The sequence below is a fragment of the Ictalurus punctatus genome, chromosome 14, assembly GCF_001660625.3.
Source record: "Ictalurus punctatus breed USDA103 chromosome 14, Coco_2.0, whole genome shotgun sequence".
Lineage (NCBI taxonomy): Eukaryota > Metazoa > Chordata > Actinopteri > Siluriformes > Ictaluridae > Ictalurus > Ictalurus punctatus.
Window position 1 is genome coordinate 23,169,313 of NC_030429.2, and position 18,027 is coordinate 23,187,339.

The 18,027-nt window shown below is 40.3% G+C and overlaps 2 gene segments (V, D, J or C); one reads left to right on the forward strand and one right to left on the reverse strand.

Annotated features, from left to right (window-relative positions):
* The first annotated feature begins 101 nt into the window (after positions 1 to 101).
* On the forward strand, positions 102 to 894 carry LOC108274618 (Ig kappa chain V region 3381-like). The segment is given in 2 exon segments: positions 102 to 208; positions 322 to 894. Coding segments are annotated over 2 exon segments (420 nt in total).
* Positions 895 to 6,020: 5,126 nt separating this feature from the next.
* On the reverse strand, positions 6,021 to 8,347 carry LOC128634960 (Ig kappa-b4 chain C region-like). The segment is given in 3 exon segments: positions 6,021 to 6,570; positions 7,416 to 7,500; positions 8,168 to 8,347. Coding segments are annotated over 3 exon segments (576 nt in total).
* Positions 8,348 to 18,027: the final 9,680 nt, after the last annotated feature.

The following is an 18,027-nucleotide window of genomic DNA, read 5'->3' on the forward strand; positions in this document are numbered from 1 at the left end:
ACAGTAAGATTGGGGGAATGTGGTAAAGGCGTCTCCATACTCAGAGGACACTTTGCATTGGCAGCACATGCTTCAGTGCTCTGGGAGTGTTTATAGCGCTGTGACTTTAACACTTCATGACCGAGAGCTGCTGCTACAGCAACTTCACCCACAGCTACCATGACTTTGATCCCCGTCTTCATCTGGACACTGATCCTCTGGACTCAAGGTCAGACACTGCTTCATATTTTATCTCTACAATGATCTGTTCATACAAATACACTCATTCTATATTATTATATTTCAGTTTCATGCTTCATTATTGTGGGGTTTTTTTTTCAGAATGCAGAGGTCAAGCCACAGTAACTCAGACTCCTGCAGTGAAATCTGCTCTTCCAGGAGAAACAGTCACCATCAACTGTAGAACCAATCCTCAGGTGTACCAAGGTTGGGGTTATCAACCTTTAGCTTGGTATCAGCAGAAACCTGGAGAAGCTCCTAAACTGCTGATCATAAAAGCAAATCAGCTACAGTCGGGTATTCCAGCTCGTTTCAGTGGCAGTGGATCTGGATCTGATTTCACTCTGACCATCAGTGGAGTCCAGACTGAAGATGCAGGAGATTATTACTGTCAGAGTTGGCATGACATTACTGGCTATTGGTTCACACAGTGTGATAGAGTCGTACAAAAACCTCCCTCAGTCAGATTGTAGAGAGACTGCACTGCTGCAGCTGGGAGCGACTGCAGGTGCTGAGTTGGAGGATGTGATACGACACAGTGACACTCTGTGGAGGAGAGGAACCACACCACACTAACTCACAACTCACATTAGAAATCTCTCAATAATCATCACACCACACTGCACACAGTCCATCACGTCCACTACTGTAAGATAAATAGTTTCCTGATTTTCTAGACTGTCATGGTGCAAACTGTGAAAAATAGTTCTATGTGATATTAGTCTGTCTATATTCACTCCCTTTATATAAACACACTCTTCACCTAATATCCTGTAGATAGACGTGATCCCACCAGTCACACACACACACACACACACACACACACACACACACACACACACACACACACACACACACACACACACACACACACACAGACAGACAGACAGACAGACAGAGAGAGAGAGCCAGTTCTACACATTTGGAGCCCCTAGGAAAAATTTATATTGGAGGCCCCCCGCACTCCTCCTATGACAACTTGTTAAAATGTTAACTTAACTTGATTCAACTTTTTTTGCCGTAATTTGTTGAGTAATTTATTTATTGTAACACACAAAACCACTATTTCAGATAACGAACAGTTTTGCCAATTCTATACAGTAAAATAAAAAGAAAAATACAAGACACCATTACATTGCCAACAAATAATAACAGATGAACACTTCCTGCACACCACTTCAGTAAATGAACATCAGCCCTTTATGGTTTTTTTCCAAGCTGGGTATGGACAGGATTTCCCCCTCCTATTGACCCTATATAGACTATAGATATAGTCATGTTATGTGTTGTAGTGCAATACCTTAAATATGCACTATATACACAAATCAACTGCTAGTGGAAGTGAAAGAGAGAAACTACTACACAGAAAGAATAGTTCATTTCTTCATTAAATTGTATGCTTATTTTTTATTAAATATAACAATAATATTCATGATTTGAAAACTAAATGAAATATTATGTTAGAGCAGTAATGTAAACATCAGCGCAATTTAATAGATAAACAGACAGTTGAGGAACTTTTTTTAATACTCTAGTGTGTTTGCTCTTTGATTTTTATTAAAACTTCTTTACTTTTACTTTAGTATTTCTCTCCCGATCCCGACGCAATGTCATTGTACGTACGAATTCAGTGTCTGACAGTCTCAACGCGTCCACGGCGCTCACGCTCTTTTGAACTCTGAATAAACCAGCAAATGATCTATCCTGAAATGACTCTGATCGACAGAACAAGGCCCAGTTCATTTTTAGAGTACAGTACAATCACTCCAAAATAGATGATGATAACTCACGCACCTGCATCACGAGCTGCACTTTCTTTGCGTGCCTGTTTAGCCTTTCGCTCAGCAGCCTCTGAAGGATGTGTTCGTTTCTACGCCATCATAAGTCACTGACTTAAAGTCAGTCGGCTGCAGAAAAGTTGCAATTTTGTATTTTGTTCATCGTACCCTCTCTCTTCATACTTTCAGAGGGTTTGACCCACTTTGAAACGGTAATGTTAACTGGTTTCACTACAGGTGAGTGACAATTCATCTATATCCAATAGGCAAAGAGCCTAACCTTTTCCTGCACATCTTGATTGGTGCACTAGCGTATAGGGAAGTTACGGTTATGAAGCCGCTGCTTCCAATCCCGAGGCTCTAGGCAATTGCCTACTCTGCCTTTAGGTAGTGCCGGCCCTGCACACACTCTACCTATTCAATTGACGCAATTCATTTACACCGGTCTGTGTCTGTGTGTGATCTGTTGGTTTCCAGAACTTTTGGGGCCCAAAACAAAACCTTCCTCATCAAACGCTCGTGTGCAGACTATCAATAATTATATTCAACCATCTTGCTTGTGCAGTCAGAAACATCAACTGAACTCACTAAGATCAGCTGTGACTCTCTCAGGCAGGGTTTATTACCTTGTTTTTTGTTTTAATCGTTTGACCATATAGTATGGGGTGCACGGTGGTTTAGTGGTTAGCATGTTCGGATCACGACGCCAGGGTTGGGGGTTGGATTCCCACCGCTGCCCTGTGTGTGGAGTTTCCTCTGAGTACTCCGGTTTCCTCCCCCAGTCTAAAGACATACATGGTAGGCTGATTGGCATGTCCGAAGTGTCTGTAGTGTATGAATGGGTGTGTGAATGTGCTCTGCAATGGATTGGTAAGCTGTTCTGGGTGTACCCTGCCTTGTGCTCCCGGGGATAGTCTCCAGGTTCCCTCTGACCCTGTGGTATAGATAATGGATGGATTAGCTACACTAGCATTTTGCTCAGTAGAGGGACATTTCAGACTGGAGGATGAACTCTGAGTAAGGATCAGCTTTGAGACTCAGGGAATGTTACCTGCTTCCTGGTTTTGTTTCCCCTGGATCACATGAACCTATTTCAACAACAAATGTATTAGTGTTCCTCCTCACTTCTGTGTAATTTCTTGCTGTTTGAGGTACCACGTGCTTGATTAGTGTTCATGGTGTCCTCATATTGCCTAACTCACAGGTTCCTAACCCTGGTCCATCCATTGTCCACCCCAGTAACCCCAGTCCTGCACATTTCAGTGTTTCAGTGTGTTACTGCAGACAAAACACTAAAATGTATATTATACATCTATATTAGACGTGAAATACAGGCCATTAAATTAAAACTGGACAGTACTGTAACAAACCCATTACATGACAGTGTAGCAATATCAGATCAATGTTTAGAGTGTTTTGCTCCGCTTAGAGAGACCGAACTAGCTACATTAATCTCTTCAGCAAATTCATCAACTTGCATACTAGATCCCGTACCTACATGTTTGTTTAAACAGATTGGTCCAGTAGTAATTGAGCCACTTCTAAATATAATCAATTCTTCCCTAAGCAGTGGCTATGTACCTAAATCACTTAAATTAGCAGTTATTAAACCCTTGATTAAAAAACCTGATCTTGACCCGTCTCAATTGTCCAGCTATAGACCTATATCAAATCTCCCCTTCATCTCTAAGATTTTAGAAAAGGCTGTAGCAAAGCAGTTATGCTCGTACTTAGATAGGAATAACATTCATGAAATGTATCAGTCAGGATTTAGACCTCATCATAGCACAGAGACAGCGTTAGTTAAAGTAGTAAATGACCTTCTACTGACCTACGATCAGGGTTGTGTCTCGCTGCTTGTGTTACTCGACCTTACTGCAGCTTTTGATACTATAGATCACACTATTCTCCTTGATAGATTAGAAAATGTTGTTGGTATTAAGGGAACAGTCCTCTCCTGGCTCAGGTCTTATCTGACCGATCGTTATCAGTTCGTAGATGTAAATGGTGAATTCTCCATGCGTACTGAGGTTACTTTTGGAGTTCCACAGGGTTCTGTTTTAGGCCCACTGCTCTTTACTTTATATATGCTACCCCTAGGTCAAATTATTCGTAAACATGGAATTAGCTTCCACTGTTATGCTGATGATACACAGTTGTATGTTTCAGCGAAGCCAGAGGACAGACATAAGCTTAGTAAAGTTGAGGATTGTGTAAAGGACATTAGACATTGGATGTTAATTAACTTCCTTCTGCTTAATTCTGATAAAACAGAAATACTTTTATTAGGCCCACGTGTAGCTAGAAGTATCCTTTCTGATCACATGGTTACTCTGGATGGTCTTTCTGTTTCATCATGTGCAGCAGTTAAAGACCTTGGAGTGATTATTGACTCCAGCCTATCATTTGATGCTCATGTAGATAATATTACTAGGATATCCTTCTTTCATCTCAGAAATATTTCTAAAATAAGAAACATATTGTCACTACATGATGCGGAAATACTAGTTCATGCATTCGTCACCTCTAGATTAGATTACTGTAATGCCGTAGTGTCTGGATGTTCCAGTAGGAATATAAATAAGCTCCAGTTAGTCCAGAATGCAGCTGCTAGAGTCCTAACTAGAACTAGAAGATACGACCATATCACACCGATATTATCCACACTGCATTGGCTCCCAGTAAAATCTCGCATTAATTATAAAATACTCTTATTAACCTATAAAGCACTAAACGGTCTCGCGTCACAATATCTAAGCGACCTTTTGGTTTTATATGATCCGCCACGCCTACTTAGATCAAAAGATGCAGGCTATCTGACGGTACCTCGAATAGTGAAGGCTACAGCAGGGGGAAGAGCTTTCTCTTATAGAGCCCCACAGTTATGGAACAGTCTTCCTATTAGTGTTCGGGACTCAGACACAGTCTCAGTGTTTAAGTCTAAGCTTAAAACGTATTTGTTTACTCAAGCCTACCCTGAATAGATTCTGTTCTACTTTCTCCCTCTCTCCTTTCGCCGAGCCCCACACGAATTTATGGAGATACTAGAGATCCAGATCCTTTCAGCCTCTGGATGGAGCTCAAATCTTATCCAATTCCAGACTGCTGGGACTACGGCTGCTCCTAACGCCATACAGACTTCATATAAATCCATAATGAACTTTTTCACAATATCTGTTGTTACCCAGATGAGGATGGGTTCCCTTCTGAGTCGGGTTCCTCTCAAGGTTTCTTCCTCTTAAAACGTCTTAGGGAGTTTTTCCTTGCCACCGTCGCCACTCAGTGGCTTGCTCAGTTGGGATAAATTCACAACTTTAATATCTGTATACCGTGTTGATATTTCTGTAAAGCTGCTTTGAGACAATGTCTATTGTAAAAAGCGCTATACAAATAAAATTGAATTGAATTGAATTGAAAATGTGCAGGACAGGGAACACTCCAGGACCAGGGATTGGAAGCTGTGGGCTAACTGATACATTCTAGGTACATACTGATGTTTAAAGTGTAACGTGTCTCTTGGTATGGGGAAATTCACTATATAAGGAATACTTATTATTTTTTGTAACTGAATATTTATTACACTTCAGTGTGAGTAACATACAGGGGTACAGACGTGATTAATACAGTAGGTGTAACAGCATTTCCAACACCATCACACCAGTCCCCAACTAGCAGATGGGTGAAAGTAACATGAAATTCCCAACAACCTTTTAAATAAAAATGCCTTACAACTTTAATCTCAGTCAACCACATCCTCAGTGTCGATGCTTTTTCTCCATTAGTTCAGGCTGAAGACAATTCACGATACAGGACACTTAGAAAATTCTACAGCCGAAGGTTATATAGTTATATTTTATATATATATGGTGTAAAACCAAGTGTTGTTATTATTATTATTATTATTATTATTATTATTATTATTATTATTATTATTATTATTATTATTTTGTATTTTTCATATACTGAGAGATGCATTGGTGATTTGTGTAAGATGTGCATAATCAATAATGTGCAGCAAAAGTGTTTACTGATTCAAAGGCTTTTATTAATAATTCAAAGCAGGACATTGCAGTGATACACACACTTAACACATAATTAGGTGATGAGAAGAAGATCTGAGTTAAAGTGAGGAGTGTGTGAGCTCACATGTCAATAACAGATGAAATGATGAAAGTGGGACATTTGAGCAGTAAAGGTCACATGGAACACACAGTGAAGCAGTAGAAGGTGAGCTGAGTAACGTGTGTGTGAGCTCACAGCTCTCAGCACTGCTCTGTGTTCACTGTGCTCACCACAGGTGGTTGGTTGTCCTTGGAGGCCTCACAGGTCACCACCTTGTTCCTCCACTGCTCCGGGTGGAGGCTCAGCGTGCTGCTCCAGCTGTAGAGGCCGTCCGCCTGCAGAACTGCGGAGCTGTGGCTCTCCCCCGAGCTCCAGCTGCTCCCATCAACCTTCCAGCTCAGCCTCCAGTCCGAGGGGAAGCCCTTGTAGGCCACACACACGAGTGTGACCTTCTCCTGCTGCAGCTCTACACTGGAGGGGGGCAACACCGTCACACTGGGCTGGGTGAGGCCTAGACACACACACACACACACACACACACACACACACACACACACACACACACACACACACAGTTGAGAAAGGAAAAGACAGCTGTCAGTCACTCAGGCTTCGTTTCAGCTCGCTGTGTGTGTTTCACTTCCCTTTATATCTTACAGAGCAGAACTGAGTTCAGTGGAGCATCACAAACGTTTCACATTCAATTCAAATACTTTTACATCTTAAATCTATAATGATTTATATTACTGTGATCACTGGAAGTTCAAATCTAACTGTACAGTATATTCAATAATCTGAAATATTACAATTATTTTTTAATATGAATAAACGGCATTTAAAATACAACTTATTTATTATTTAAGTAAATTCAATTTATGCTTCCAAATTTAACTCTGTTTATGGACTCACAGTCTCTGAGATATTAAATATAGTTAAATATAATTAGTGTAACTCAACAAAAAAAAAAGTCAGTAATATACACTAACAACAAATTCTATTTTGTTTGTCGATTTAAATTAAATTGAGCTACTGGCACTAAAGTCAGATACATTTTCTCAAACTTCTAAAATAAGAAAAATGAGAAACAAAATGAACACAATTTAATTTAGTCATTAATCTGAACACACTCCATTTCAGTCATTAATCTGAACACACTTCATTTCAGTCATTAATCGGAACACACTCCATTTCAGTCATTAATCCGAACACACTCCATTTCAGTCATTAATCTGAACACACTCCATTTCAGTCATTAATCGGAACACACTCTATTTCAGTCATTAATCTGAACACACTCTATTTCAGTCATTAATCTGAACACACTCCATTTCAGTCATTAATAAACAGGTTACTTACGGCCCACAGACAGTTTAGTTCCTCCACCGAAAGTCCACCACAGTGATACAAACAGGTTTAGTGGCCGTACAAAAACCCTGCTGCTCTAAACTCACTGCTCTCTCCATCCATTTAAACCTCTTATTACAAAACAGCTACAAAACCCCAACTTCTGTTCACATCAGCTGATTAATACACTAACTCTCTGACTGTTTTTATTACGTTTTAGTGTTTTTTCTCTTTTTAAACATCAAGATTGTCAGTCTAAACTGAGGATGCAGCTAGTGAGTAATTCACACAAATAAATTACACAAACTAAAAGCTGAAAATTCACAAACTGTAGATCTGCAAATGCACAGGTTTTACCCATAATGCATCACTGAGTAAAACTGCTGATGTACTAATGATAAATTTGCAATATACGACTGAATGTGTGGAGCTAAAGTGAGAATAATTCTCCACTCCTTCTGTAGACTGATAGAAAGTTATGATATGATGTTTAAGTCCTACAATAATCTAATCATTCATTTACCATCTAAAATATTAGTGTGTATTTACTCACTGCCAACACTGATGCTGCTTCTTCCACCATAAATCCACTACAGTGAGAAACTCATTAACATTCAGTACAAACACCATCCAGTGAAAGTTTAAGCTTCTCTCTCTAATTCACTTATTTATGCATCTTAGACCTAAAAGTGTTTTCCAGAAAATCTCCATCTGACCCCAGAAGCTAAATTCACACAGTAACTCTGTAGTAGTGTGAGATTTACAGTAAGATTGGGGGAATGTGGTAAAGGCGTCTCCATACTCAGAGGACACTTTGCATTGGCAGCACATGCTTCAGTGCTCTGGGAGTGTTTATAGCGCTGTGACTTTAACACTTCATGACTGAGAGCTGCTGCTACAGCAACTTCACCCACAGCTACCATGACTTTGATCCCCGTCTTCATCTGGACGCTGATCCTCTGGACTCGAGGTCAGACACTGCTTCAGATTTTATCTCTACAATGATCTGTTCATACAAATACACTCATTCTATATTATTATATTTCAGTTTCATGCTTTATTATTGTGTATTTTTCAGAATGCAGAGGTCAAGTCACAGTAACTCAGACTCCTGCAGTGAAATCTGCTCTTCCAGGAGAAACAGTCACCATCAACTGTAGAACCAGCCAGGCAGTGTATAGTAGCAACTATTTATTCTGGTATCAGCAGAAACCTGGAGAAGCTCCTAAACTCCTGATTAAACTTGTAAATCAGCTACAGTCAGGTTTTCCAGCTCGTTTCAGTGGCAGTGGATCTGGATCTGATTTCACTCTGACCATCAGTGGAGTCCAGACTGAAGATGCAGGAGATTATTACTGTCAGAGTTACCATTATATCAGTAGCACCCACCTGTTCACACAGTGTTATAGAGTCGTACAAAAACCTCCCTCAGTCAGATTGTAGAGAGACTGCACTGCTGCAGCTGGGAGCGACTGCAGGTGCGGAGTTGGAGGATGTGATACGACACAATGACACTCTGTGGAGGAGAGGAACCACACCACACTAACTCACAACTCACATTAGAAATCTCTCAATAATCATGATATGAATACTGAGTATTTAGTGTTATATTCAATTAAACATTCAATTAAATACCTTCAGCAAAGAAAGATTTAGGATTAGATCTGAAGGCCTTTATCAGTCTTTACAAGGAATAGATTATATTAATATACATATGAATTTACCTTCTACCTCATTTGCTTGTATTATTTCTCTTTCTGGCCGCTTGCCGATAGAAAACCAGTAATGCCCCATGTACCACCATGGAATAATGATGATGAACTCATCCAAATCTAGCTACCAGAACACAGACACAGCTCAGTCATGGTGAGGCAGTATCTCGAGCAGGAAGCACGGCTTAGAGTTGATCTCCTCTGAACCCAAAATTGAAATGGTGCACAAGCAATACATATGGTTAATTGTCTCCTAGGCATTGTTCTAAAAAATACTTAAATGAAGTGTACTTTTGAGGTTTTCTAGATGATTGTGGTACTAGTTATCGTAACTGAAGTTGTTTGGTTAATTTCTTTTTCAGTCTCTATCACTCATCCTGCTGCCATTACTGTCTCTGATATCACATAGTGTTATTAATCTAATCTCAGTCTTAGTTTCTGTCTCTATCTTCTATCTCATCTCTCATTCTTGCACTCCTATAACATGACCTTCTACAACCGCCTTCTGACACAAAATAAACATTTTGGACCTGGTCCAAAATTTAGAAACTATGAAATTATGCAGTCAACATCACAATTAGTACTTTGTTGCTCCTCTTCTGGCTTTTTATGATAGCCTGAATTCTTTGAGGCAGGGCCTTCACTAATGAAAACCTATTTTTTCCATCAAGCTGGTTTCAACTTTCTCGAAAGCAATTGAAAGATGTTCTGTTTTAGGCCCACTGCTCTTTACTTTATATATGCTACACCTAGGTCAAATTATTCGTAAACATGGAATTATCTTCCACTGTTATGCTGATGATACACAGTTTTATGTTTCAGCGAAGCCAGACGACAGACAGAAGCTTAGTAAAGTTGAGGATTGTGTAAAGGACATTAGACATTGGATGTTAATTAACTTCCTTCTACTTAATTCTGATAAAACAGAAATACTTTTATTAGGCCCACGTGTAGCTAGAAGTATTCTTTCTGATCACATGGTTACTCTGGATGGTCTTTCTGTTTCCTTATGTACAGCAATTAAAGACCTTGGTGTGATTATTGACTCCAGCCTATCATTTGATGCTCATGTAGATAATATTACTAGGATAGCCTTCTTTCATCTCAGAAATATTTCTAAAATAAGAAACATATTGTCACTACATATTGCGGAAATACTAGTTCATGCATTCGTCACCTCTAGATTAGATTACTGTAATGCCTTACTGTCTGGATGTTCCAGTAGGAATATAAATAAGCTCCAGTTAGTACAGAATGCAGCTGCTAGAGTCCTAACTAGACCTAGAAGATACGACCATATCACACCGATATTATCAGTACTGTATTGGCTCCCAGTAAAATCTCGCATTAACTATAAAATACTTTTATTAACCTTTAAAGCACTAAATGGTCTCGCGCCACAATATCTAAGCGACCGTTTAGTTTTCTATGATCCACCACGCCTACTATCAAAAGAGATCAAAAGATGCAGGCTATTTGACGGTACCTCGAATAGTGAAGGCTACAGCAGGGGGAAGAGCTTTCTCTTATAGAGCCCCACAGTTATGGAACAGTCTTCCTATTAGTGTTCGGGACTCAGACACAGTCTCAGTGTTTAAGTCTAGGCTTAAAACGTATTTGTTTACTCAAGCCTACCCTGACTAGATTCTGTTCTACTACTTCGCAGTCATAATTATCTTTTTTCTCCCTCTCTCCTTCTGCCGAGCCCCACACGAATTTATGGAGATACTAGAGATCCAGATCCTTTCTGCCTCTGGATGGAGCTCAAATCTTCTTTAATTCCAGACTGCTGGGACTACGGCTGCTCCTAACGCCATACAGACTTCATATGAATCCATAACTTTTTCACACTAACTGTTTTTATCCAGATGAGGACGGGTTCCCTTCTGAGTCGGGTTCCTCTCAAGGTTTCTTCCTCTTAAAACATCTTAGGGAGTTTCTCCTTGCCACCGTCGCCACTCAGTGGCTTGCTCAGTTGGGATAAATTCGCACCTTTAATATCTGTATACCATGCTGATATTTCTGTAAAGCTGCTTTGAGACAATGTCTATTGTAAAATATACAAATAAAATTGAATTGAATTGAATTGATTGATATCCAGACTGTGCTGGCCATGTCATTTAACTGAATGGGCTGAAATTCCCACAGCCATGCGCTAAAATCTATGGAAGGCCTTCCCAGAAGGGTGGAGGTTATTATAACAGCAAAGGTGGGGAACAATTTTGAGAATGTCACATATACATTACATCCATCTTCTACCACTTACTCCTTTTCAGGGTCATGGGGAACATGGAGTCTATCCCAGGAAGCATCAGGCACAAGACAGTGTGCCAGTCCATCACGGGGCACAATCACATACACACTTACACACCCATGCAAATCAGCCTACCATGCGTGTCTTCGGACCTGGGGGCAGGGGACCAGACTACCCGGAGGAAACCCCCGCAGCACAGGGAGAACATGCAAACTCTGCACACATATGGCCCCTGCAGGAATCGAACCCCCGACCCTGCAGGTGTGAGACAAACGTGCTAACCACTAAACCACCACCCACCCCACATATACGTTACATCGCAGTGAAATTCTTTTCTTCACATATCCAAAGAAGTTTCTGCCATACTCGCCTTCTGTGTCTCCCTTGCACTAGTGCTGGCCCGGGCTCCACTCGTGGATGCCGGGTGAACTCGACACAACAGGGAAGGAACTGGCTGAATGCCACCATATGTCAAGCTCACTCAGCGGGTCTGCTTGGTAAGCCTGCAACACTGTCATTGTCTGCAGTGAACCACAAGCAAGACTACTACCGCAGAGGCCTTGCTCACCAGTGCCACGGTGGCCTTACACGATGGCTTGGATAGCAAAGCCAGCCCTACTAATTACCTGCGTCGACAGAGAGAGGTAGCTCGCAAGCGCCTCCTCCATCTTCAGCATAGCTAAATAGCCGTGCCGTTCATTCCCCACAATGGCAGAATAATCCATCATCGTGGGGTTATAAATACAGCTTATGCGTGGTTTTCCCCCAGAAGTCTGATATTTTGTCATGAACTTCTGGAAGAAAGTGGAGTTTCTGCAGTGTGAGGGATTTACTTTCACTGGAGAGAAAAAGGCTCATCCAGCCTTAGTAATCACTTCAAGCAGCTCTTTATATGCTGCTCTCAGTTTTTAGCACATCCTTCTGGCTCCTCGGAGTCAGAGAGGAATTATTACTAATATTTTTGTGTGTGTGTGTTTTTTCCCTTTTGACTTTCCATAGCGGAAGGAGGAGTCACGATGCAAGCTCCAAACTCCAGCGGAGAGCTGGACCCGGAAGACAGAGCACTCGTCTCCAGCTCCTCCTCTGGATCCATAAGAGATCCCCGGAACCTTAGATGGCTAGCTGCCTCGGCAGTGGCCCACCCAGATCCGCGAGGCTGTGAAACCCAGAAAATGTGCACTACTGTATTCCTCGTGATGAAACGGGAGCAAGCCGTAACACACTTCCTGAATTCTCTCACTCATGTTTCTCTCTCGCTCATTCCTTTTGTTATTCTCTTTTTTTTAAAGGGATAGAAAAGTACTGAGATTTTGAGAAAACATAGCGAGGAAATGAAGCGTCTTTTTGTTTCTTTACACAAGCAAATGACATGCAGTCTATTGCTGAAAATAATAGAGGCTGATGACGCGGTTCACAGGTGCCATATTTATATCACGCGACATGCTTAATTGCGTCGTCACCTGATCATGGCAGGCCTATAAATAAGCATGATTTTACACAAGCTTCAGATGCCATCGCACACGAGTGGAGCTCCCATAGTGTTATACTAAACGCAACATCAGGTTCCCTTTGAAAGGGAACAAGGATTTATTTGGACAGTTATCTCGGATTTGGTTTCATTGAAGCAATGGACAAAGTGAGAACTGAGTGTGTAATCTGTGGTGAGAGACTAGCGAATGAAAGCATGAAGCCCTGCAATCTGAGGAGGCATCAGCACACCAAACACCCAGAGACCATGGGTCAACCCAGAAAACTTTACTTTAGGACATAAGAACTTGTGTCCTTCGAGTACGCTCTCCTAATTGCCCAATTGTCCAAAAATCTGCACACCATCAGAGAAACTCTGATCAAACCCGTTTGTGTAAAAATGGCATAAAGAACGTGCGGGACACAGGTGGCTTCCAAACTGTACCTCTGTCCAATAATACAGTAAAAGACAGAATCAACAGAATGGCAGATGATGTTGAGAACACGTTCGATGAAAAGTTAAAGATGCACCAATTTTCTATCCAACTTGATGAAGCTTCCACTGTGGCAGATGAAGCAGTACTCATTGCATATGTGCAGTACATTGAAGATGCAGAAATAAAGCAGGAATTTATTTTGTCTACAAATTTATCAACAACGACACGAGGAGAAGATATTTTCCATGCGATTGATACGTACTTCACCAAGCAAAACATTCCCTATAATCATTTAGTTGCATGCTACACAGATGGAGCTGCTTCATTGATGGGGAAAAACTTCCAAGCCAAAGGTAAAAGCAAGGAGAAGAAGAACATGACGTTTCTCCAGCCTCCCAAGGTCAAAATGGAGCAAAGAGATTAATAATTGTGTGAAGACAAAAACAAACAAACACACACACAAACAAACAAACAAACAAACAAACAGATGTGGAAGTCCAACCATCTACACCTCCTCTTCTGGGTTTCCCTTCAGGTGTGCATGTGTGTGTGTGTTGCAGGAATGTGACACCCTCAGTCCAGCTGAGGGCGCTGTGAAACAACACATTTATCTCCTGCAGGCCTGTGTAGTCTTTTCTCATCTGCTAGGTGGAAAAAGTCATCCTGTGGCTGGATGGAAGCTTCCAACCATCCATCCATCCATCTTCTACACCGCTTTATCTTTTTTAGGGTCACAGGGAACCTGGAGCCTATCCCAGGGAGCATCGGGCACAAGGTGGGGTACACCCTGGACAGGGTGCCAATTGGATGGATGCTTGTCACTGTTTAAATACTCTCTGTCGCAGTGAATTGAGCAGTCATCACAATAGTTCCTTCAGGAGCAATCAGGCTTGTAGTGTCTTGTCTTTTCCTTTCTTTCTTTCTTTCTTTCTTTCTTTCTTTCTTTTTGTTTTTCAGTATGTACATATGTGAGTTTGATGTTAATTGTGCACTTGAGGAAAAAATGCTTTCTGTTTGTCCTTTTTTTTTTTTACCCCGTCACCTAGAATAAAACTTGTTTGTAGCCTACAGTAAAATTTAAAGTTTTTTATTTAATGTTTTTCTTTTCTTTTTTTTTCTCCCCATGGTCTCTCCTTTCCTTTCTACCAGAGTTTAGAAATTTTACCTCACTAGCACAAGTCAGTATTGATGAAACATTACTAATAATTTGGTATTATTGGAATGGAAACCTGTGTAGTAGGGGTAACGATACATCACGATACAGCAATGTGCGTTGCGGAAATGTGCGATTTATTTTGTGTAAATTATCCCTCTATTAGTTATGCATCGAGTGCAGTTGCACTGTTTGGACATCCATAAAATGAAAATGTATGGAGCATGCTGGTCACATGATCTCATGTTTCACCATTGCGAATCATCTGAGGGTGTGAAGTGACCGATAGCGCCTGATCATAACTCCCAACACTCATTATTTGTCAGTCCCTGCAGGATTTTGCGATCATAGAAATGAGCCCAAAATCACGGAAACGCCACAATATTCGGAGAAGGTTGCGACAAAATTTCCACAGATTTTCTGCAGATTTGGGCCAAGACACGTCATGTGACGTCATCACAACACACATTCAGTCAAAGCCGTCAGCGATTCACATGCATCGGACAATATTACAGCTAAAAGGTCTCATTTACCAACAAACATCATTGTGAAAGGCCGTGCAAAACAATTTTGTGCGATTGCAGTTTGCCAATTCAAGTATTTTTCTGCCAAAAAAGCAGAAAAATATTTTTGAAATATTTATTTCAAAAAATAAATTTTTAAAAAACCAGCAGCAAAATCGAGCATTTTTGGCCACAACAATCACAAAAAAACTGCGAAATCCTGTTCAGACTGATGTGTGTTACACAACCAGGTTATAAGAGTTAAACAGAGCTCTTAAGTAGCCTTCAGACTACACCATCGACTCACCGTGCCCAAAGAAGAGGCTGCACTTTAGCCACCTTTGGAGCTCTATCTCCGGGGTAAGATAACGCCTCAGTCGCTGCTACGGAGAGAATTTATCAATTTATTTATTTTTAAGATAACCTGTAGTGCATTTTGTTTACCATATTAAACCTCTGTTCCTAGTCATTTTTGATTCATTTCGTTTCATCCAGACAAAAATGCACATTGTTTTGCCTTCTTTATTATTCAGAATTTAAAAAAAGGGAATCTTTTAAGTCAAAGTTTATCTTCATTAAAGTTTTGTTCAAAATCATATTGAATCGAATCGTGAATCCAGTATCGTGAATCGAATCTTGGAGAATGTATCGTTACACCCCTACTTCCTAGTGTTGTTGTTTTACAAGCCAGCAGTCAGGGAATTGTGAGAGATTTTTAAATAGTGTTGAGATTTCTAATTGAAATAAAAACAAGAGTGAACACCTTCCACAAAGAGAAGTGCTTATGTTGACAGATTTTGTGCAAACAGGAAAGATTTCATATGAAGTTGTTTTGATAAAGTATAAAGCATATGGTGTACCTCTATTTAAAATGCTTGATTTAATAAGGAAAGCACCGCAAATCCAAATTCTGAGAAATTAGGGTTGTTGTTTTTTCTGTCGTACTGGTTTCAGTTCTGTTTGTATCATGTCCGTTGTGAAAATGCTTTCTGCATTCAAATCCCATGCTTCAGTGCTCTGGGAGTGTTTATAGCGCTGTGACTTTAACACTTCATGACTGAGAGCTGCTGCTACAGCAACTTCACCCACAGCTACCATGACTTTGATCCCCGTCTTCATCTGGACACTGATCCTCTGGACTCAAGGTCAGACACTGCTTCAGATTTTATCTCTACAATGATCTGTTCATACAAATACACTCATTGTTTCTATTATAATATTTCACTTACTAATATTATACGGTGTATTATTATTTTTTTTTTTTTCAGAATGCAGAGGTCAAGCCACAGTAACTCAGACTCCTGCAGTGAAATCTGCTCTTCCAGGAGAAACAGTCACCATCAACTGTAGAACCAGTCAGGCAGTGTATAGTAGCAACTATTTGCACTGGTATCAGCAGAAACCTGGAGAAGCTCCTAAACTCCTGATTAAGATTGCGAATCAGCTACAGTCGGGTATTCCAGCTCGTTTCAGTGGCAGTGGATCTGGATCTGATTTCACTCTGACCATCAGTGGAGTCCAGACTGAAGATGCAGCAGATTATTACTGTCAGAGTTGGCATGCCATCTCTGGCTACTGGTTCACACAGTGTTATAGAGTCGTACAAAAACCTCCCTCAGTCAGATTGTAGAGAGACTGCACTACTGCAGCTGGGAGCGACTGCAGGTGCTGAGTTGGAGGATGTGATACGACACAATGTCACTCTGTGGAGGAGAGGAACCACACCACACTAACTCACAACTCACATTAGAAATCTCTCAATAATCATCACACCACACGGCACACAGTCCATCACGTCCACTACTGTAAGATAAATAGTTTCCAGATGTTTTAAACTGTCATGGTGCAAACTGTGAAAAATAGTTCTATGTGATATTAGTCTATCTATATTCACTCCCTTTATATAAACTCACTCTTCCTCCATTATCATGTAGATAGACGTGATCCCACCAGTCACACACACACACACACACACACACAGAGACACAGAGCTGGTTCTAAACATTTGGAGGCCCTCGGCAAAATCTATATTGGAGGCCACCCGCACTCCTCCTATGACAACATGTTTTTTCCCATTACTTTAAAATGTTAACTTAACTTGATTAAACTTTTCTTTTTTGCCATAATTTATTAAGTAATTTATTTATAGTAACACACAAATCCATTATTTGAGATAACGAACAGCTTTGCCAACTCTATTCAGTAACATGAGAAAAAAACAAAACAAAACACCATTACATTGCCAGCAAATAATAACAGATGAACACTTCCTGCACACCACTTCAGTAAATGAACATCAGTGCCTTTATGATTTTTTCCAAGCTGGGTATGGACAGGATTTCCCCTCCTATTGACCCAATATAGACTATAGATATAGTCATATTATGTGTTGTAGTGCAATACCTTAAATATGCACTATATACACAAATCAACTGCTAGTGGAAGTGAAAGAGACAAACTAGTACACAGAAAGAATAGTTCATTTCTACATAAAATTCTATGCTTATTTTTTTATTAAATATAACAATAATATTTATTATTTGAAAACTAAATGAAATATTACGTTAGAGAAGTAATGTAAACATCAGCACAATTTAGAAGATACACAGACAGTTGAGGAACTTTTTAAAAATACTTTAGGGTGTTTACTCTTTGATTTTGATTAAAATTTCTTTACTTTTACTTTAGTATTTTTCTCCCGATCCCGATGCAATGTCATTGTACGTGCGAATTCAAAGTGTCTCGACGCGTCCACGGCGCTCACGCTCTTTTGAACTCAGAATAAACCAGCAAATGATCTATCCTGAAATGACTCTGATCGACAGAACAAGACCCAGTTCATTTTTAGAGTACAGTACAATCACTCCAAAATAGATGATGATAACTCACACACCTTCATCACGAGCTGCACTTTGTTTGCGTGCCTGTTTAGCCTTTCACTCAGCAGCCCCTGAAGGATGTGTTCGTTTCTACGCCATCATAAGTCACTGACTTAAAGTCAGTCAGCTGCAGAAAAGTTCCAATTTTGTATTTTGTTCATCGTACCCTCTCTCTTCATACATTCAGAGGGTTTGACCCACTTTGAAACGGTAATATTA